The sequence below is a fragment of the Oncorhynchus gorbuscha genome, linkage group LG10 (assembly GCF_021184085.1).
Source record: "Oncorhynchus gorbuscha isolate QuinsamMale2020 ecotype Even-year linkage group LG10, OgorEven_v1.0, whole genome shotgun sequence".
Classification (NCBI taxonomy): domain Eukaryota; kingdom Metazoa; phylum Chordata; class Actinopteri; order Salmoniformes; family Salmonidae; genus Oncorhynchus; species Oncorhynchus gorbuscha.
Genome location: NC_060182.1, coordinates 24,530,761 through 24,553,779, shown reverse-complemented (window position 1 = coordinate 24,553,779; position 23,019 = coordinate 24,530,761). Strand labels below are relative to the sequence as shown.

At 42.9% G+C, this 23,019-nt stretch overlaps 1 protein-coding gene across 1 annotated transcript in view; it reads left to right on the top strand.

Moving 5' to 3' along the window:
- Nucleotides 1–3,316: 3,316 nt before the first annotated feature.
- LOC124045052 (transketolase-like) overlaps nucleotides 3,317–23,019 on the top strand; it is a 29,556-nt gene continuing 9,853 nt past the window's right edge. The window contains exons 1-4 of the mRNA XM_046364272.1: nucleotides 3,317–3,670; nucleotides 5,488–5,605; nucleotides 6,076–6,189; nucleotides 12,774–12,871. Coding sequence (XP_046220228.1) covers nucleotides 3,564–3,670; nucleotides 5,488–5,605; nucleotides 6,076–6,189; nucleotides 12,774–12,871 — 437 coding nt within the window. The 5' untranslated portion in view covers nucleotides 3,317–3,563. The remainder of the gene's footprint in view (nucleotides 3,671–5,487; nucleotides 5,606–6,075; nucleotides 6,190–12,773; nucleotides 12,872–23,019) is intronic.

Sequence of the window (23,019 nt, the reverse complement as noted above, 5' to 3'; positions counted from 1 at the left end):
TGTAGTAACCAAAAGTGTTAAACAAATCAAAATATATTTTATATTTGAGTTTCTTCAAAGTAGCCACCCTTTGCCTTGATGACAGCTTTGCACACTCTTGGCATTCTCTCAACCAGCTTCACCTGGTCATATTAGTGTGAATGGAAGTATATATGGAGACTGTTTAACCAAATATATGGGGTTAAATAAGATTGTTTATATCTGAGAGATATAAGAAATAACGTCCTTTTGATATTTTTGGGGCCTATCTGTTCTGTGTTGTGAATCTGTTATTCAATGTGTTTGTATGGGCTAATAGCAGTAAGACCCCCCAAAATGTTCATCAAATATATATATATATTTTTTTTTTGATACTTCAAGGGGTCTTAAAATTCTAAATAAAATAGCTAAATTATTATTGGTATGACCTTCTTAAAACAATTCCATATAACTTAGTAGATCCACCTCCCCCAGCTTAGCGACCTGTATATTAGACACGGTATATTCTCTCACTTTCTCTGTTCTCCACTCTGCAACCAACAGCTGAAAGGGACTAGTATGTCATGACAGGTTGAGTCAATGTGTATATCTTTGATCTTGTAGGTCAGTCAGTCAGTTTTGAATGTTTTTGATAACGCCATCCTCCCTTCTTACACATATCTGACCATGTGCCACATTGCCAATCTACACTGAGTGTACATAACATTAAGGACAGCTTCCTAATATTGAGTTGCACCCCCCCACCCCTCCCTTTTGCCCTCAGAACAGCATAAATTAGTCGGCATGGAAAGCGTTCCACAGGGATGCTAGCCCATGTTGACTCCAGTACTTCCTACTGTTGTGTCAAGTTGGCTGGATCCCCTTTGGGTGGTGGACCATTCTGGATACAGATGGGAAATGGTTGTGTGTGAAAAACACAGCAGCGTTGCAGTTCTTGACAGAAACCGGTGTGACTGGCACCTACTACCATACCCGGCTCAAAGACACTTAAATCTTTTGTCTTGCCCATTCAGGTAAAGTGTATGGAGTAAAAAGTACATTATCTTTAGGAATTTAGTAAAGTAAAAGTAGAAATTGTCAAAAAATATATATGGTAAGGTACAGATACCAAAAAAAGTACTTTAAAGTATTTTTACTTAAGTACTTTACACCACTGATGGAAGAGCAGGTGTCAATATTGTGTGCACTCAGTGCATGTTCACATGATTTGATCACGCACCGTATGCATTTCAGTTTGGCTGCACTCAATCACACATTTCATTTTGATTGACAGACGTAAAGAATGGTGGTGTTTAGCTATAGACAACGGAGGAAATTGAGAACCTCATCTAAACAAATAACTAATCAACACATTGTTGTCAAAGGAATTTTAGTTTTTGACCTCGTCTCTTGATTTCTTTCAGCCAGAAAGTATATGTAAGTTTCTTCGTAGTGTAAGAAGAGAACCTCTTACTTAATGCACATTGTTTTCACGTAACACCCCAGTCAGTAAAAAGCAGTTCATGAGTAGTTTGTGACTCAATTTGGTTCCTCAATAATATATTTTTCTTCTTCTATGACACCGTTTTATTGGCTCAATGATGCATGTTGTTTAATAGGTGTGTTTTCAGACACGATATCAAAGTTTACTCCCCTGTGTACATATTATTTAGTCACAGGCTCAATACTGGAGGAGAGAATAGATGAGGCCCAGAGATAAAAATAAATAAAAAATGTCTAAGATTATTTTACACTGTGTTAAAGTATGCCTCTTATTTGTCAGTGTCAGTTTAATGAGTTAACTTGTCTAATGAACCATGTCATTTCCTACAGGTTTTTTCTGTCACTCTGTGCTTTTGTTTATTATAAATATTTTGTGATATTAAAGATTAGATTAAGTGAAGTTTTCTCTCAAACGATTTCAATTTCTTGCTGAAATGAGTTACTTTTCTTAAATTATTTTCTGTTTTGGCTATTGCAGCCATTACACCCAGCAATGTCAAACTGAAAGGCAAATGCTATGACACCAGGGGTGCATTTCAGTATTCCAAGGTGGTTTCTTCTCCTCGTTCCCTCTCCATCCGCTGTAATCTAGACAGTTTTTCATGTCAGTGAGAATGAAGGAAAGGAAATGAGAAGAAACCACCTTGGACTATTGAGATGCACCCCTGGTGTCATAGCATTTGGAGAGGTGGAGACAAGGAGAGGTGGCCATTTTGGATGATTGAGATGCACCCCTGGTGTCATAGCATTTGGAGAGGTGGAGACAAGGAGAGGTGGCCATTTTGGACTATTGAGATGCACCCCTGGTGTCATAGCATTTGGAGAGGTGGAGACAAGGAGAGGTGGCCATTTTGGATGATTGAGATGCAGTTCAAGGCATATCTTGAATAAGCCAATAGAGGGCAGCAAGGTTACTTTATTTTGTTTTTCTTTAGAAAATTACATTTCTAACTCTGTCTGTCCCAGTCGCCAGATGCCAGTGTTCTTTACCGCGCTATTCCCAGTACGCCCCATTATTCCAGCCTTTGTTTTATACTGTATAGTAGTGGCCACATTTTCAATCAGCACATGGTGCCACTTTTGTTCACAGGTTCTTCCCCATTTCGCAAAGCAAAAAGACTGAAGAGAGTGAGCATGGACATCCTGGGTGCCAGTTGGCAGATTTTGGTTATGGCTGGTGCAGTTGTGTAGTGCATATGAATGAATGATAGAATAGACCTAATTAACTTTATATACCACAGTCCTAAAAAAACACCCCCTTCTCCCCAGATAGTATCGAACATGTCATAAAAATAGAATGACAAGAATGGCAACATGTGTAGAATAGCAGGAAATTAGCATTAAAACTGCTAGAATAGCAGGAAATTAGCATTAAAACTGCTAGAATAGCACGAGGTTAGCTATAAAATTGCACCATTTTCTCTCTGCCGCATAACAATATGTTTACAATTGCAGGAAATTTGCTTTAAATCAGGAACATTTTCTCTCAGCCTCATGGCAAAATGTTTAGATTATAAAATGTTTCTCTTTGCCCCGTGTCAAAATGTGTAGAGTTGTAGAAGTTGGCTGTTTCCCCAACAACAAAATATTTCTGACTACTACTGTACCAATGGAGAACATATTATAGGTAATGACCTACAGTAGACCTGTATGCGATCATCCACTTCCCCCTTGTCTTTGACAGCACTAGCAGAGAGTAGCCTTCTACATCTCAACATGGCCGGCCCCCTGCTGTCCCCTGGCCCTTCCCTAGGAGCGACAGTGTGGGGAGGCCTGTGACGCGTAGTGGCGACGGGGGCGTGGCAGTTAAAGTCCAATCCACTTGGCCTTGGCAACTCCGCCTCCCCCATTTCGTCCATGCGTAACTGTTTGGGATGTAGCATACTTTGCGCTGCTACATACGCACCCTTACCTCTGTGTTTGTTGAGTCCGTCTCCTTTTTGCTCTAGATTAGCCATATTCAATCATAGGGTTACTAACACGCCCCTCTCTCTGTCATTCTCTCTGCCTCTATCCCCCGCACATATTTCATAGTCTTGACCCTGACATTGTTCGTACAGTATTTTATTTTTGAAGTGTATTTTTGACAGAATTGCGCACAGATGGAGGACTATCACAAACCCGACCAACAGACTCTGCAGGCACTTCGGAACGTAGCCAACCGGCTCAGGATCAACTCTATAAAGGCTACAACTGCTGCAGGCAGCGGGTAAGCGCTGCTTCAATGCTTTCAATTCAAAATAAAAATACATTTGTAATATGAGGTGTTCATCCGTGCAGGCTATGTGATGGGTTTACATGCGTAATAGCCATGGCTCAGACATTGTATGCCCATTTTATGCGCATATTACGCATTGTTCCAGAACAGGCTACTACTATTCTTAATTCTATCCTTTCAATGCCATCCATTTGGCAATAATGATCGACATGTCTTAAATGTGGGATGTAAACCATGCAGATACCATATAGATAAAATATGCAGAGATAACATTGTGAACTTTTGTTAATAATGTCGTATTCTCGTACGTTCTAATAGACTAGGCTACTCGAAGCAGGTGCATTATTTTCGATTGTACAGCCCATTTATTTTTGAATGCATTTTTTTTGAGAGCAAACCCATTCATTATGATTCCGTAAAGAATGGGTCTTTACGCGTGGTGGCGACGTGGGCTTTTGACTGTGTGGAATGGACCCGCTTTCGCCGCAACTAAAGAGACCGCGCTCGTTCCTGGTGCTCCTGAGTAAATTCAGCCTCCAGTGGCCATCATCTTCGCAGAGCGGAACGATTTGCGACTGGCTGATGATACCGTCAGGCCACCGCGACCAGGACAATCACTCCCCGGACAATGCGCTCCCCTTTCTATTCATATTTTTCAGGCTTGTCCTTGGTATAGGGGTACAATAAATATTATTTATATTTTGAGAGATTAATTCATTCCTTTTTCTTATTTCCTTTTTTATTACAGTATAGTTAACAGCTCAAATAAAATATGCTATTGACGCATAATAACCACAATGTCTGAGGATACAACCTCTTAATAAATGTGTATACTTCCACCTCAACAAATAAGTCCAAGGCACAATTAAACTATACCTTTTTATGTGTTCATTCTTTCATCTGTTCATTGTTTATTTAATCCAATCAACATTTAATTGAATTTAGTCTTTTTTGACCACCTTTCCGTTTCAGGTTGATTTAAAACGTTTCCGTTTCTGGTGGGTACCAGGCACCTGTGTTATTGTGACATATTACAACAGGCATGCTCTGTTTGGAATATCATATGTTATAGATTATTTAAAAAACTGTTTAAATATTGATTTATTTTGCATTTAACCTCAAGCATGGAGTTTTGGCAATGAAGGAGAAAGGAGTGTATTTGTGGTCTGCTATAATACAACTTTAAAGTGCAATGGAATGATCACAATGCTGTCCTCCAGCTCATTGCTTGATGAACTGTCTAACCCAGACTGAATGTATGGAAGAGGGTCTGCCTTATCTAACAGACAGAAGATTGATTGTTGTGAATGAATTCACTAATGTGAAGTCAAAGGCAAAAGAGCGAAAATAACACGTTTCACATGCATTGAGTGTTAAAGCTTTATCACAACATGAAGTTTACAGTTGGCAGACAGACTAATATAGGCCAGCCCCTGCACTAAATGAAGAATGAATATCAGCGTTCAGGTCTGAATGATCAAGTTCCATTAAAGATGGATTTGTTTCCTATAATGACATCACAGGACAGTGTCTGTTCAGTACTTTGGGTGTGTGTCTACTGAATATATGGGAGTGCAATGAAATAGTATAGTAAACTGATTGTAGATCATGTGTGTGTTTTATACTTTCTTGCTCTACACTGCAGTGTCCTGAGCGCATGGAGGTGTGTGTGTGTGTGTGTGTGTGTGTGTGTGTGTGTGTGTGTGTGTGTGTGTGTGTGTGTGTGTGTGTGTGTGTGTGTGTGTGTGTGTGTGTGTGTGTCACTCAGAGCCCTGGTCTGACTCCCTATCCTGTCCTCTGCCCTCCAGACACCCCACATCATGCTGCAGTGTGGCAGAGATCATGTCTGTGCTCTTCTTCAACACCATGAAGTACCGCCCTGAGGACCCCCGCAACATAAACAATGACCGCTTCGTCCTCTCCAAGGTACCACTCTAACCCTGTCTAGAAATATCATTATTATTGACTTGAATGGCACCTTGTGCATTCTATTATTACAACTTTCAAGAGTAAATTCAAAGCCTGACTGAGTTCCACAGTTTGGGAACCACTGCTTTAGGAGACAGACCGGGAGGCGTGGATGTAATCCTATTGAGACTACTGGAGCTTAATTCATTTGGAGGGAAGGAAGAAGGTTTGGGATAATGTTCCCAATCCCAGAACTGAAATTAGTCCAGGCACCAAGTGTGATACTGTATGTGAGAGTGTAACATAGGGAATAACAGCTCTGCTATGAAAGGTGGTTGTCGTAAATTATTGAAGTGTGCTTGCATTAGCTAAGGCCCCATTGTGTATGTTCTGTCTGAATGTGGTCATGTCTGTGTGTGATGGTAATAAAGTCTCTTTCTACTACTCAATGAAGTCTAAGAGTGACTTGTATCTTGTATCTCCTCCAGGGTCATGCGGCACCGGTGCTGTATGCAGTGTGGGCTGAGGCAGGCTACCTGAAGGACAGCGAGCTGCTCAACCTCCGTAAGGTCGACTCCATCCTGGAGGGACATCCTGTGCCGGTAAGAACAGGAATAGGAAGTGACCCATCAATCCACAAGACACAACCCTGTTTGGTCCACAAATAACCTCTTAACTCCATTAACCCAGAGTGTCACTCTTCCACAAGCCTGGTTTATATTTAGCCCTTTGTTCCTCACAAACCCGTTCATCCACTACCGCTTGTTACCTGTGGTCTCTTATGAACTACAACTAACAGGGACAAATTTGTCCTCATTTCCAAAGCCAGACATGTCCTTTTTCAGGGCACTGGTATTCCCTTGTTGGAGAGAGGAAGTCTGAGCACACAAAACCCACTATGTACTGTGGTGTAGACTGTATGTCACAAAGATGTGTTTGTGTGACAGAGACAGGTGGCCCCAGGCCCTGTGTCTGAAAACACAGTAATGCCATGCTCTGTTCACACACACGTGAGTAGCCCACTGATTCCCTCAACTAAGATTCAGTGCCTATTCACCTAATACTTACACATTGATTTGCCCTGTTGATCAGTTATCATGAGCACTGAATGAATGTGTATGTTTAGGAAGTGTGTTTGAGAGGAAGTGTGTGTGTTTTGTGAAAACTATCTACCTCAAATACCTTGTACTTCTACACATTGGTCTGGTACTGGTACTCCCTGTATATAGCTCCACATTGATCTGGTACTGGTACTCCCTGTATATAGCTCCACATTGACCAGGTACTGGTACTCCCTGTATATAGCTCCACATTGGTCTGGTACTCCCTGTATATAGCTCCACATTGATCTGGTACTCCCTGTATATAGCTCCACATTGATCTGGTACTCCCTGTATATAGCTCCACATTGATCTGGTACTGGTACTCCCTGTATAAAGCTCCACATTGATCAGGTACTGGTACTCCCTGTATATAGCTCCACATTGATCAGGTACTGGTACTCCGTGTATATAGCTCCACATTGATCTGGTACTGGTACTCCCTGTATATAGCTCCACATTGATCTGGTACTCCCTGTAATATAGCTCCACATTGATCTGGTACTCCCTGTATATAGCTCCACATTGATCTGGTACTGGTACTCCCTGTATATAGCTCCACATTGATCTGGTACTGGTACTCCCTGTATATAGCTCCACATTGATCTGGTACTGGTACTCCCTGTATATAGCTCCACATTGGTCTGGTACTTGTAGTCCCTGTATATAGCTCCACATTGGTCTGGTACTTGTAGTCCCTGTATATAGCTCCACATTGGTCTGGTACTGGTACTCCCTGTATATAGCTCAACATTGGTCTGGTACTGGTACTCCCTGTATAAAGCTCCACATTGATCTGGTACTGGTACTCCCTGTATAAAGCTCCACATTGGTCTGGTACTGGTACTCCCTGTATATAGCTCCACATTGTTCTGGTACTTGTAGTCCCTGTATATAGCTCCACATTGGTCTGGTACTGGTACTCCCTGTATATAGCTCCACATTGGTCTGGTACTGGTACTCCCTGTATATAGCTCCACATTGGTCTGGTACTGGTACTCCCTGTATATAGCTCCACATTGATCAGGTACTGGTACTCCCTGTATATAGCTCCACATTGGTCTGGTACTTGTAGTCCCTGTATATAGCTCCACATTGGTCTGGTACTTGTAGTCCCTGTATATAGCTCCACATTGGTCTGGTACTTGTAGTCCCTGTATATAGCTCCACATTGGTCTGGTACTTGTAGTCCCTGTATATAGCTCCACATTGGTCTGGTACTTGTAGTCCCTGTATATAGCTCCAAATTGGTCTGGTACTGGTACTCCCTGTATATAGTACACATTGATCTGGTACTGGTACTCCCTGTATATAGCTCCACATTGATCTGGTACGGGTACTCCCTGTATATAGCTCCACATTGATCTGGTACTGGTACTCCCTGTATATAGCTCCACATTGATCTGGTACTGGTACTCCCTGTATATAGCTCCACATTGGTCTGGTACTTGTAGTCCCTGTATATAGCTCCACATTGGTCTGGTACTTGTAGTCCCTGTATATAGCTACACATTGGTCTGGTACTTGTAGTCCCTGTATATAGCTACACATTGGTCTGGTACTGGTACTCCCTGTATATAGCTCCACATTGATCTGGTACTGGTACTCCCTGTATATAGCTCCACATTATAAGCTTGAACGATCTTCATCTACATCTGGATCTGTTTCCCCATGTCATCGAAGGCTCTGGAACTTTCCACAGACTCCATGTACCTGTCCTGGATAGGCTGGCCCAGTTTCTTCAGCACGGACAGTTTGTCGATGTACTGTTGTTTTGGTTGGTCCTCTGGTACTGGTACTCCCTGTATATAGCTCCACATTGGTCTGGTACTGGTACTCCCTGTATATAGCACCACATTGGTCTGGTACTGGTACTCCCTGTATATAGCTCCACATTGGTCTGGTACTGGTACTCCCTGTATATAGCTCCACATTGATCTGGTACTGGTACTCCCTGTATATAGCTCCACATTGATCTGGTACTGGTACTCCCTGTATATAGCTCCACATTGATCTGGTACTGGTACTCCCTGTATATAGCTCCACATTGATCTGGTACTGGTACTCCCTGTATATAGCTCCACATTGATCTGGTACTCCCTGTATATAGCTCCACATTGGTCTGGTACTGCTACTCCCTGTATATAGCTCCACATTTATCTGGTACTGCTACTCCCTGTATATAGCTCCACATTGGTCTGGTACTCCCTGTATATAGCTCCACATAGATCTGGTACTTGTACTCCCTGTATATAGCTCCACATTGATCTGGTACTTGTACTCCCTGTATATAGCTCCACATTGATCTGGTACTGGTACTCCCTGTATATAGCTCCACATTGATCTGGCACTGGTACTCCCTGTATAAAGCTCCACATTGGTCTGGTACTGGTACTCCCTGTATATAGCTCCACATTGATCTGGTACTTGTGCTCCCTGTACTGTATATAGCTCCACATTGGTCTGGTACTGGTACTCCCTGTATATAGCTCCACATTGGTCTGGTACTGGTACTCCCTGTATAAAGCTCCACATTGGTCTGGTACTGGTACTCCCTGTATATAGCTCCACATTGGTCTGGTACTCCCTGTATATAGCTCCACATTGGTCTGGTACTTGTAGTCCCTGTATATAGCTCCACATTGGTCTGGTACTGGTACTCCCTGTATATAGCTCCACATTGGTCTGGTACTGGTACTCCCTGTATATAGCTCCACATTGGTCTGGTACTGGTACTCCCTGTATATAGCTCCACATTGATCTGGTACTGGTACTCCCTGTATATAGCTCCACATTGGTCTGGTACTGGTACTCCCTGTATATAGCTCCACATTGGTCTGGTTCTGGTACTCCCTGTATATAGCTCCACATTGGTCTGGTACTGGTACTCCCTGTATATAGCTCCACATTGATCTGGTACTGGTACTCCCTGTATATAGCTCCACATTGGTCTGGTACTGGTACTCCCTGTATATAGCTCCACATTGGTCTGGTACTGGTACTCCTGTATATAGCTCCACATTGGTCTGGTACTGGTACTCCCTGTATATAGCTCCACATTGGTCTGGTACTGGTACTCCCTGTATAAAGCTCCACATTGGTCTGGTACTGGTACTCCCTGTATATAGCTCCACATTATAAGCTTGAACGATCTTCATCTACATCTGGATCTGTTTCCCCATGTCATCGAAGGCTCTGGAACTTTCCACAGACTCCATGTACCTGTCCTGGATAGGCTGGCCCAGTTTCTTCAGCACGGACAGTTTGTCGATGTACTGTTGTTTTGGTTGGTCCTCTGGTACTGGTACTCCCTGTATATAGCTCCACATTGGTCTGGTACTGGTACTCCCTGTATATAGCTCCACATTGGTCTGGTACTGGTACTCCCTGTATATAGCTCCACATTGATCTGGTACTGGTACTCCCTGTATATAGCTCCACATTGGTCTGGTACTGGTACTCCCTGTATATAGCTCCACATTGGTCTGGTACTGGTACTCCCTGTATATAGCTCCACATTGGTCTGGTACTGGTACTCCTGTATATAGCTCCACATTGGTCTGGTACTGGTACTCCCTGTATATAGCTCCACATTGGTCTGGTACTGGTACTCCCTGTATATAGCTCCACATTGGTCTGGTACTGGTACTCCCTGTATATAGCTCTACATTGGTCTGGTACTGGTACTCCCTGTATATAGCTCCACATTGGTCTGGTACTGGTACTCCCTGTATATAGCTCCACATTGGTCTGGTACTGGTACTCCCTGTATATAGCTCCACATTGGTCTGGTACTGGTACTCCCTGTATATAGCTCCACATTGGTCTGGTACTGGTACTCCCTGTATATAGCTCCACATATGGTCTGGTACTGGTACTCCCTGTATATAGCTCCACATTGATCTGGTACTTGTACTCCCTGTATATAGCTCCACATTGGTCTGGTACTGGTACTCCCTGTATATAGCTCCACATTGGTCTGGTACCGGTACCGGTACTCCCTGTATATAGCTCCACATATGGTCTGGTACTGGTACTCCCTGTATATAGCTCCACATTGATCTGGTACTTGTACTCCCTGTATATAGCTCCACATTGATCTGGTACTGGTACTCCCTGTATATAGCTCCACATTGATCTGGTACTGGTACTCCCTGTATATAGCTCCACATTGATCTGGTACTCCCTGTATATAGCTCCACATTGATCTGGTACTCCCTGTATATAGCTCCACATTGATTTGGTACTGGTACTCCCTGTATATAGCTCCACATTGATCTGGTACTGGTACTCCCTGTATATAGCTCCACATTGATCTGGTACTGGTACTCCCTGTATATAGCTCCACATTGATCTGGTACTGGTACTCCCTGTATATAGCTCCACATTGATCTGGTACTTGTACTCCCTGTATATAGCTCCACATTGATCTGGTACTGGTACTCCCTGTATATAGCTCCACATTGATCTGGTACTGGTACTCCCTGTATATAGCTCCACATTGATCTGGTACTCCCTGTATATAGCTCCACATTGATCTGGTACTCCCTGTATATAGCTCCACATTGATTTGGTACTGGTACTCCCTGTATATAGCTCCACATTGATCTGGTACTGGTACTCCCTGTATATAGCTCCACATTGATCTGGTACTGCTACTTCCTGTATATAGCTCCACATTGATCTGGTACTCCCTGTATATAGCTCCACATTGATCTGGTACTCCCTGTATATAGCTCCACATTGATTTGGTACTGGTACTCCCTGTATAAAGCTCCACAGTGATCAGGTACTGGTACTCCCTGTATATAGCTCCACATTGATCTGGTACTGCTACTCCCTGTATATAGCTCCACATTTATCTGGTACTGCTACTCCCTGTATATAGCTCCACATTGATCTGGTACTGCTACTCCCTGTATATAGCTCCACATTGATCTGGTACTGGTACTCCCTGTATATAGCTCCACATTGATCTGGTACTCCCTGTATATAGCTCCACATTGATCTGGTACTCCCTGTATATAGCTCCACATTGATTTGGTACTGGTACTCCCTGTATATAGCTCCACATTGATCTGGTACTGGTACTCCCTGTATATAGCTCCACATTGATCTGGTACTGGTACTCCCTGTATATAGCTCCACATTGATCTGGTACTGGTACTCCCTGTATATAGCTCCACATTGATCTGGTACTTGTACTCCCTGTATATAGCTCCACATTGATCTGGTACTGGTACTCCCTGTATATAGCTCCACATTGATCTGGTACTGGTACTCCCTGTATATAGCTCCACATTGATCTGGTACTCCTGTATATAGCTCCACATTGATCTGGTACTCCCTGTATATAGCTCCACATTGATTTGGTACTGGTACTCCCTGTATATAGCTCCACATTGATCTGGTACTGGTACTCCCTGTATATAGCTCCACATTGATCTGGTACTGCTACTTCCTGTATATAGCTCCACATTGATCTGGTACTCCCTGTATATAGCTCCACATTGATCTGGTACTCCCTGTATATAGCTCCACATTGATTTGGTACTGGTACTCCCTGTATAAAGCTCCACAGTGATCAGGTACTGGTACTCCCTGTATATAGCTCCACATTGATCTGGTACTGCTACTCCCTGTATATAGCTCCACATTTATCTGGTACTGCTACTCCCTGTATATAGCTCCACATTGATCTGGTACTGCTACTCCCTGTATATAGCTCCACATTGATCTGGTACTGCTACTCCCTGTATATACTGTAGCTCCATTCTTGTCGATTTAATTGTATTGTATTAAGCATTTCACAGTAAAGTCTACACCAGCTGTATTTGGTGCATGTGACAAATAACATTTGATTTGTATATGATTGTGATGGTCATGTGCATGCCAGAGACTGAATGTGGGTGTGTTATGACTGAGTAGTTTGTCTTTGTTCGCAAATAGATGTCTGTGCAATGTTTAACTGCATCATTTGTATAATGTTTGATTAGTTTGTGTAATGTGTGTTTATGCATGTTGTGTGTGCTGCGACGTGTTTGTGTAGTGTCTTAACATTTGTGTATGTTTACGTGTGTTAACAGAAGCAGCAGTTTGTGGATGTGGCCACCGGCTCTCTTGGACAGGGTCTGGGTGCTGCCTGTGGGATGGCCTACACTGGGAAATACTTTGACAAGGCCAGGTGAAATACCATTCACACACACACGCACACACACGCACGCACGCAAGCACATAATATGGAGTTTAGCACATGACTCCATTAGATGCTTAACTCCCTTCTAAGTTCATGCTTTAGTTGTGTGATCGTACGCTGTCTGGCTAAACCAGAACACAGACAGATCGACCAACACACAAACACAAATAATTACATGCATTGGAAATATACAAAGGGGAGTTATACACAAGGAAATATGTGCAATTAGATAAATCAGACACACCTACTATGAACATACACAGTGATTCTTTCCAACACCTAGGCATAAAGAGACCCATTCATAGACAAAGCTTGCATGTACACAATACACACATCTATACTCATGGTGCACACTGCAAACAGTAAGAAGATCTGATGTTTCACCTCCTGTCAGGAGAGTAGACGCAGGCTGACAGCCATAGCTGATCTTGTATGTGGTGTCGTGGAGACAGGCTGGCTGGCTGTTTCATCATTGAATATGGTATGGAAGCCTGCGTCTTTGTTGTGAGAAATTAGGTCTGTTCAAGAATGGCCACGTGGCAACACTGGCAAACTATGGAGCCTGGAATACTGTCTATGGCAATCTGTATGTGACAAGCAGATTCACCTTCATATCTGAATCTATATACAAATATATAACAGTAGCATAGCTGGGCTGTACTTTGGGGTTAGGGAAGTACTTTAAAATGGTTTATTAGAGATACTGTGATTTTGTTGTTGCTATTCTCTGGTTTCATTTTTGGTCCGTACAACAGAGCAGTCTGACGTATAATGTATAAGTGTGATGGGTTGGTTGCGCCTTGTCTGCATTTTGTGTTCAGTCAATTCTTCTGCTCTAATAATCAGGGCTGCGAGAGAGCTGCCATCTTCTCCCTCTCTTGCTCTTAACCTCACCTCTCTTCTTTTCTCTCACTACTTCCCCTTGCGCTCTCCTCTCTTTTGCGCTCTCTCTCTCTTCCTTGCACTCTCTCTCTCACTCGCACGCTCTCGCCTGCTCTTGCCCACTTGCTCTCTCTCCCCTCACGCTCACTCTCTCCCTCACGCTCACTCTCTCCCGCTCTCTCTCTTGCTCTCTCTCGCGCTCGCCTTTTCTCTCGCGTTCGCTCACTCTTACCATATCCCACTCTCTCGCTCAATTAAATATCAATTCAATTTAAGGGGCTTTATTGGCATGGGAAACACGTTTATATTGTTTATTTCACTTGCGTTGGCAATCAAAATTAACAGTAAACATTACACTCACAGAAGTTTCAAAATAATAAAGACATTTCAAATGTCCTATTAGGTTTAAATACAGTGTTGTAACGATGTGCAAATAGTTAAAGTACAAAAGGGAAAATAAATAAACATAAATATCGGTTGTATATACAATGGTGTTTGCTTTATCAAACCATTTGTCATTGTTGTTCATTTTCTAAGGTTGTCTGCTTGCAATTTTTTTTATTTGATAAGGAAGCTGAGAGGTCAAATGTACTGTTTAGTAGAGTGTGCTTTTGCTGTGATCTGATGGGGTGTCAGTGGACTGACAGAACTCTCTGAGAGCGTAATAGTCAGTCAGTTAGGAAAGCTAAGGCTAGCTTTTTCAAACAGAAATTTGCTTTCTGTAGCACTAATTCCAAAAAGTTTGGGGCACTGTAAAGTCCATGGAGAATAAGAACACCTCTTTCCAGCTGCCCATTGCACTGAGGATAGGAAACACTGTCACCACCGATAAATCCACGCTAATCAATCATTTCAATTAGCATTTTTCCACGCCTGGCCATGCTCTCCTCCTGGCTACCCCTACCCTGGCCAACATCTCAGCACCCCCTGCAGCAAACTAAACGATATCATAACCGCCATCGATAAAAGATAGTACTGTGCAGCCGTCTTCATCGACCTGGCCAAGGCTTTCGACTGTCAATCACCGCATTCTTATCGGCAGACTCCAATAGCCTTGGCTTCTCAAATGACTGCCTCGCCTGGTTCACCAACTACTTCTCAGATAGAGTTCAGTGTGTCAAATCGGAGGGCCTGTTGTCCGGACCTCTGGCAGTCTCTATGGGGGTGCCACAGGGTTCAATTCTCGGGCCGACTCTTTTCTCTGTATATATCAGTGATGTCGCTCTTGCTGCTCGTGATTCTCTGATCAACCTCTACTCAGACGACACCATTCTGTATACATCTGGCCCTTTGGACACTGTGCTAACAAACCTTCAAATGAGCTTCAATGCCATACAGCACCTTCCGTGGCTTCCAACTTCTTTTAAATGCTAGTAAAACTAAGTGCATGCTCTTCAACCGATTGCTGCCCACACCCTCCCGCCCGACTAGCATCACTAGTCTGGACGGTTCTGACCTAGAATATGTGGACAACTACAAATACCTAGGTGTCTGGTTAGACTGTAAACTCTCCTTCCAGACTCACATTAAGCATCTCCAATCCAAAATGAAATCTATAATCGGCTTCCTATTTCACAACAAAGCCTCCTTCCGTCATGCCGCCAAACACCCTCGTAAAACTGACTATCCTACCGATCCTAGACTTCGGCGATGTAATTTACAAAATAGCCTCCAACACTCTACTCAGCAAACTGGATGTAGTCTATCACAGTGCCATCCGTTTTATCACCAAAGTCCCATATACTACCCACCACTGCTCTCGTTGGCTGGCCCTCACCACATATCCGTCGCCAAACCCACTGGCTCCAGGTCATCTATAAGTCTTTGCTACATAAAGCCCCGCCTTATCTTAGCTCTCACTGGTCACCATAGCAACACCCACCCGTAGTACGCTCTCCAACATATACAGTATATTGCACTGGTCAAACAAGAAATAAGACAAAAAAACTGAACTTGAGCATGCAAAACTATTCACCTCTCCAAAGTCAATACTTTGTAGAGTCACTGGGTTTTTTACCCATTCTTCAAGGCAAAACTGCTCCAGCTCCTTCAAGTTAGATGGGTTCCTGCTGGTGTACAGTAATCTTTAAGTCATACTACAGATCCTCAATTAGATTGTGGTCTGGCTTTGACTAGGCCTTTCCAAGGCATTTAAATGTTTCCCCTTAAACCACTCAAGTGTTTCTTTAGCAGTATGTTTTGGGTCATTGTCCTGCTGGAAGGTGAATATCCGTCCCAGTCTCAAATCTCTAGAAGACTGAAACAGGTTTCCCTCAAGGATTTCCCTGTATTTAGTGCCATCCATCATTCCTTCAGTTCTGACCAGTTTCCCGGTCCCTCCCGATGAAAAACATCACCACAGCACGATGCTGCCACGACCATGCTTCACTGTGGAGATGGTGTTCTTGGAGTAATGAGGGGTATTGGGTTTGTGCCAGACATAGCGTTTTCCTTGATGGACAATAAAGCTCAATTTTAGTCTGACCAGAGTACCTTCTTCCGTATGTTTGGGGAGTCTCCCACATGCCTTTTGGCAAACACAAAATGTGTTTGCTTATTTTTTTCTTTAAGAAATTGCTTTTTTCTGGCCACTCTTCCGTAAAGCCCAGCTCTGTGGAGTGTACGGCTTAAAGTGGTCCTATGAACAGATACTCCAATCTACACTGTGGAGCTTTGCAGCTCCTTCAGGGTTATTTTTGGTCTCTTTGTTGCCTCTCTGATTAACAACCTCCTTGCCTGGTCTGTGAGTTTTGGTTGGCGGCCCTCTCTTGGCAGGTTTTGTTGTGGTACCATATTCTTTCCATTTTTTTATAATGGATTTAATGGGGTTCCATGGGATGTTCAAAGTTTCTGATATTTTTTTGTGACCCAACCCTGATCTGTACTTCTCCACAACTTTGTCCCTGACCTGGTCTTTGTCCCTGACCTCAAATCAAATCAAATGTATTTATATAGCCCTTTGTACATCAGCTGATATCTCAGTGCTGTACAGAAACCCAGCCTAAAACCCCAAACAGCAAGCAATGCAGGTGTAGAAGCACGGTGGCTAGGAAAAACTCCCTAGAAAGGTCAAAACCTAGGAAGAAACCTAGAGAGGAACCAGGCTATGTGGGGTGGCCAGTCCTCTTCTGGCTGTGCCGGGTGGAGATTATAACAGAACATGGCCAAGATGTTCAAATGTTCATAAATGACCAGCATGGTCGAATAATAATAAGGCAGAACAGTTGAAACTGGAACAGCAGCACGGCCAGGTGGACTGGGGACAGCAAGGAGTCATCATGTCAGGTAGTCCTGGGGCATGGTCCTAGGACTCAGGTCTTCCGAGAGAGAGAAAGAAGGAGAGAAGGAGATAATTAGAGAACGTACACTTAGATTCACACAGGACACCGAAAATGACAGGAGAAGTACTCCAGATATAACAAACTGACCCTAGCCCCCCGACACATAAACTACTGCAGCATAAATACTGGAGGCTGAGAGAGGAGGGGTCAGGAGACACTGTGGCCCCATCCGAGGACACCCCCGGACATGGCCAAACAGGAAGGATAAACCCCACCCACTTTGCCAAAGCACAGCCCCCACACCACTGGAGGGATATCTTCAACCACCAACTTACCATCCTGAGACAAGGCTGAGTATAGCTCACAAAGATCTCCGCCATGTCACAACCCAAAGGGGGGCACCAACCCAGACAGGATGACCACATCAGTGAATCAACCCACTCAGGTGACGCACCCCTTCCAGGGACGGCATGAGAGAGCCCCAGTAAGCCAGTGACTCAGCCCCTGTAATAGGGTTAGAGGCAGAGAATCCCAGTGGAAAGAGGGGAACCGGCCAGGCAGAGACAGAAAGGGTGGTTCATTGCTCCAGAGCCGTTCCGTTCACCCTCCCACTCCTGGGCCAGACTACACTCAATCATATGACCCACTGAAGAGATGAGTCTTCAGTAAAGACTTAAAGGTTGAGACCGAGTTTCTGTCTCTGACATGGATAGGCAGACCGTTCCAAAATGGAGCTCTATAGGAGAAAGCCCTGCCTCCAGCTGTTTGCTTAGAAATTCTAGGGACAATTAGGAGGCCTGCGTCTTGTGACCGTAGCGTACGTGTAGGTATGTACGGCAGGACCAAATCAGAGAGATAGGTAGGAGCAAGCCCATGTAATGCTTTGTAGGTTAGCAGTAAAACCTTGAAATCAGCCCTTGCTTTGACAGGAAGCCAGTGTAGGGAGGCTAGCACTGGAGTAATATGATCACATTTTTTGGTTCTAGTCAGGATTCTAGCAGCCGGATTTAGCACTAACTGAAGTTTATTTAGTGCTTTATCCGGGTAGCCGGAAAGTAGAGCACTGCAGTAGTCTAACCTAGAAGTGACAAAAGCATGGATTAATTTTTCTGCGTCATTTTTGGACTGAAATTTTCTGATTTTTGCAATGTTACGTAGATGGAAAAAAGCTGTCCTTGAAATGGTCTTGATATGTTCTTCAAAAGAGAGATCAGGGTCCAGAGTAACGCCGAGGTCCTTCACAGTTTTATTTGAGACGACTGTACAACCATTACGATTAATTGTCAGATTCAACAGAAGATCTCTTTGTTTCTTGGGACCTAGAACAAGCAGCTCTGTTTTGTCTGAATTTAAAAGTAGAAAGTTTGCAGCCATCCACTTCCTTATGTCTGAAACACATGCTTCTAAGCAAGGGCAATTTTGGGGCTTCACCATGTGTCATTGAAATGTACAACTGTGTGTCATTCGCATAGCAGTGAAAGTTAACATTATGTTTTCGAATAACAACCCCAAGAGGTAAAATATATAGTGAAAACAATAGTGGTCCTAAAACGGAACCTTGAGGAACACTGAAATGTACAGTTGATTTGTCAGAGGACAAACCATTCACAGAGACAAACTGATAACTTTCCGACAGATGAGATCTAAACCAGGCCAGAACTTGTCTGTGTAGACCAATTTGGGTTTCCAATCTCTCCAAAAGAATGTGGTGATCGATGCTATCAAAAGCAGCACTAAGGTCTAGGAGCATGAGGACAGATGCAGAGCCTCGGTTCGATGCCATTAAAATGTAATTTACCACCTTCATAAGTGCAGTCTCAGTGCTATGATGGGGTCTAAAACCAGACTGAAGCATTTTGTATACATTGTTTGTCTTCAGGAAGGCAGTGCGTTGCTGTGCAACAGCCTTTTCTAAAAATTTTGAGAGGAATGGAAGATTCGATATAGGCCGATGTTTTTTATATTTTCTGGGTCAAGGTTTGGCTTTTTCAAGAGAGGCTTTATTACTGCCACTTTTAGTGAGTTTGGTACACATCCGGTGGATAGAGAGCTGTTTATTATGTTCAACATAGGAGGGCCAAGCACAGGAAGCAGCTCTTTCAGTAGTTTAGTTGGAATAGGGTCCAGTATGCAGCCGGAAGGTTTAGAGGCCATGATTATTTTCATCATTGTGTCAAGAGATATAGTACTAAAACACTTGAGCGTCTCTCTTGATCCTAGGTCCTGGCAGAGTTGTGCAGACTCAGGACAACTGAGCTTTGAAGGAATTTAAAGAGAAGTCCGTAAATTGCTTTCTAATAATCATAATCTTTTCCTCAAAGAAGTTCATGAATTTATCACTGCTAAAGTGAAAGTCATCCTCTCTTGGGGAATGCTGCTTTTTAGTTAGCTTTGCGACAGTATCAAAAAGGAATTTCGGATTGTTCTTATTTTCCTCAATTAAGTTATAAAAATAGGGTGATCGACCTGGAGCTCATTGGTCGTCATGGTGCCATTTGCTTGGTGTTTCCCGTTGCTTAGTGGTGTTGCAGACTCTGGGGCCTTTCAGAACAGGTGTATATACATTTGAAGTCGGAAGTTTACATACACTTAGGTTGGAGTCATTAAAACTTGTTTTTTCAACCACTCCACAAATTTCTTGTTGACAAACTATAGTTTTGGCAAGTTGGTTAGGACATCTACTTTGTGCATGACACAAGTCATTTTTCCAACAATTGTTTACAGACAGATTATTTCACATATAATTCACTGTATCACAATTCCAGTGAGTCAGAAGTTTACATACACTAAGTCGACTGTGCCTTTAAACAGCTTGGAAAATTCAAGAAAATGATGTCATGGCTTTAGAAGCTTTTGATAGGCTAATTGACATCATTTGAGTCAATTGGGAGTGTACCTGTGGATGTATTTCCAGGCCTACCTTCAACCTCAGTGCCACTTTGCTTGACATCATGGGAAAATCAAAAGAAATCAGCCAAGACCTCAGCAAAAAAATGTGTGGACCTCCACAAGTCTGATTCATCCTTGGGAGCAATTTCCAAATGCCTGAAGGTAGGTACCACGTTCATCTGTACAAACAATAGTACGCAAGTATAAACACCAAGGGACCACGCAGCCGTCATACCGCTCAGGAAGAAGACACGTTCTGTGTCCTAGAGATTAATGTACTTTGGTGCGAGAAGTGCAAATCAATCCCAGAACAAAAGCAAAGGGTCTTGTGAAGATGCTGGAGGAAACCGGTACAAAAGTATCTATATCCACAGTAAAACGAGTCCTATATCGACATAACCTGAAAGGCCGCTCAGCAAGGAAGAAGCCACTGTTCCAAAACCACCATAAAAAAGCCTGCCAACAGTTTGCAACTGCACATGGGGACAAAGATTGTACTTTTTGGACAAATGTACTCTGGTCTGATGAAACAAAATAGAACTGTTTGGCCATAATGACCATTGTTATGTTTGGAGGAAAAAGGGGGAGGCTTGCAAGCCAAAGAACACCATCCCAACCGTGAAGCACAGGGTGGCAGCATCATGTTGTGGGGGTGCTTTGCTGCAGGAGGGTCTGGTGCACTTCACAAAATAGATGGCTTCATGAGGATGGAAAATTATGTGGAGATATTGAAGCAACATCTCAAGACATCAGTCACAAAGTTAAAGCTTGGTCGCAATTGGTCTTCAATGACCCCAAGCATTCTTCCAAAGTTGTGGCAAAATGGCTCAAGGAAAACAAAGTGAAGGTATTGGAGTGGCCATCACAAAGCCCCTATCTCAATCCTATAGAAATGTTGTGGGCAGAACTGAAAAAATGTGTGCGAGCACAAACCTGACTCCGTTACATCCGCTATGTCAGGAGGAATGGGCCAAAATTCACCCACATGTGGGAAGCTTGTGGAAGGCTACCCAAAATGTTTGACCCAAGTTAAAAAATTTAAAGGCAATGCTACCAAATACACTCAATTAGTATGTAAACTTCCTACCCACTGGGAATGGGATGAAAGAAATAAAAGCTGAAATAAATCATTCTCTGTACTATTATTCTGACATTTCGCATTTTTAAAGATGGTGGTGATCCTAACTGACCGAAGGCAGGGAATTTTTACTAGGATTAAATGTCAAGAATTGGGAAAAACAGTTTAAATGCATTTGGTTAAGGTGTATGTAAACTTCCTACTTCAACTGTATACTGAGATCATGTGACAGATCATGCACACAGGTGGACTTTATTTAATTAATTATGTGACCTCTGAAGGTAATTGGTTGCACCAGATCTGATTTAGGGGCTTCTTAGCAAAGTGGGTGAATACATTTCCATTTTTAATTTATTACATTTTTTTAAAACAAGTTTTTTTAAAATCTCATTTAACTTCACCAATTTGGACTATTTTGTGTATGTCCATTACATGAAATCCAAGTAAAAACACAAAGGAGGGTGAATACTTTTGCAAGGCACTGTAGGTGTTTATCCCTCTGTTTGCTGAGGGTCAGGTTCTTGTTCAGTTATGGCATTTAGGTCACCACAGACAAGTACATGTCCCTGGGCCTGGAAATGGTTGATCTCCCCCTCTAGGATGGAGAAGCTGTCATCGTTAAAGAATGGGGATTCTATTGGGGGGATATAGGTAGCACACACATGAGGACAATTTTCTGTTGTTCATTTCCTTATTCATTTCTAACCAGATGTAAAATGTTCCTGTTTTGACTAATTTAATAGAATGGGTTAGGTCTTTTCTATACCAAGGGTTTGCTTGGGGTGGTCTTAGTGTGTCTTAGTGTGTCTGTTGGTGTCTGGCTGGTGATGCTGTGGTCTGGGTGTAGGTCCTCTTGGCGTGGGTTCTCTCAGCACTGGTCCTTCAGGAGGGGGTCTTGTAGGTCTCAAAATCCAGAAAAGAGACATTACCATTTTACAACCTGCTAAAAGGAAGTGATTCCCAAACATTCCATAACAAAGCCATCACCTACAGAGAGATAAACCCGGAGAAGAGTCTCCTAAGCAAGCTGGTATTGGGGCTCTGTTCACAAACAGATCCCACAGAGCCCCAGGACAGCAACACAATTATACCCAACCAAATCATGAGAAAACAAAAATATAATTACTTGACACATTGGAAAGAATTAACAAAAAAACAGAGCAAACTAGAATGCTATTTGGCCCTAAACAGAGAGTACACAGGAGCAGAATACCTGACAACTGTGACTGACCCACACTTAAGGACAGCTTTGACTATTTTCAGACTCAGTGGGCATAGCCGTGCTATTGAGAAAGGCCACCGTGGGCAGACCTGGCTCTCAAGAGAAGACAGGCTATGTGCATACTGCCCACAAAATGAGGTGGAAACTGAGCTGCACTTCCTAACCTGCCAAATGTATGACCATGTTAGAGATTACACAGATCCACAACGAATTTGAAAACAAACCTGATTTTGTGACCTGTTGCCACAAGAAAAGGGCAACCAGTGAATAACAAACACCATTGTAAATACAACTCATATTTATGTTTTTTTATTTTCACTTTTGTACTTTAACCATTTGCACATCGTTACAACACTGTATATAGACATAATATGACATTTGTAATGTCTTTATTCTTTTGCAACTTCTGTGAGTGTAATGCGTTACTGGTCATTGTTATTGTTTATTTCACTTTTGAATGTTATCTACTTCACTTGCTTTGGCAATGTTAACATATGTTTCCCATGCCAATAAAGCTCCTTGAATTGAATTGAGTGTGTCTCTCTGGGAATGAGTAATTAGTGAGTGAGTGTGCTCCAGTGCTCCGAACAGCTTGTCAAAGTGAGCTACTGTAGCATCCAGCCCCAACCGTGACTTGTCTGTATGTATGACTGTTTTAATTAAAGCAATCTTCCTATTACAGTCGGTGACCCCAACATCCACAGCCCTACATGCATAGGCCAGGGTCCCAGATAGAACACTATTTATGAATCAAATGAGTGAATGTGTCAGATACACTTAGCAG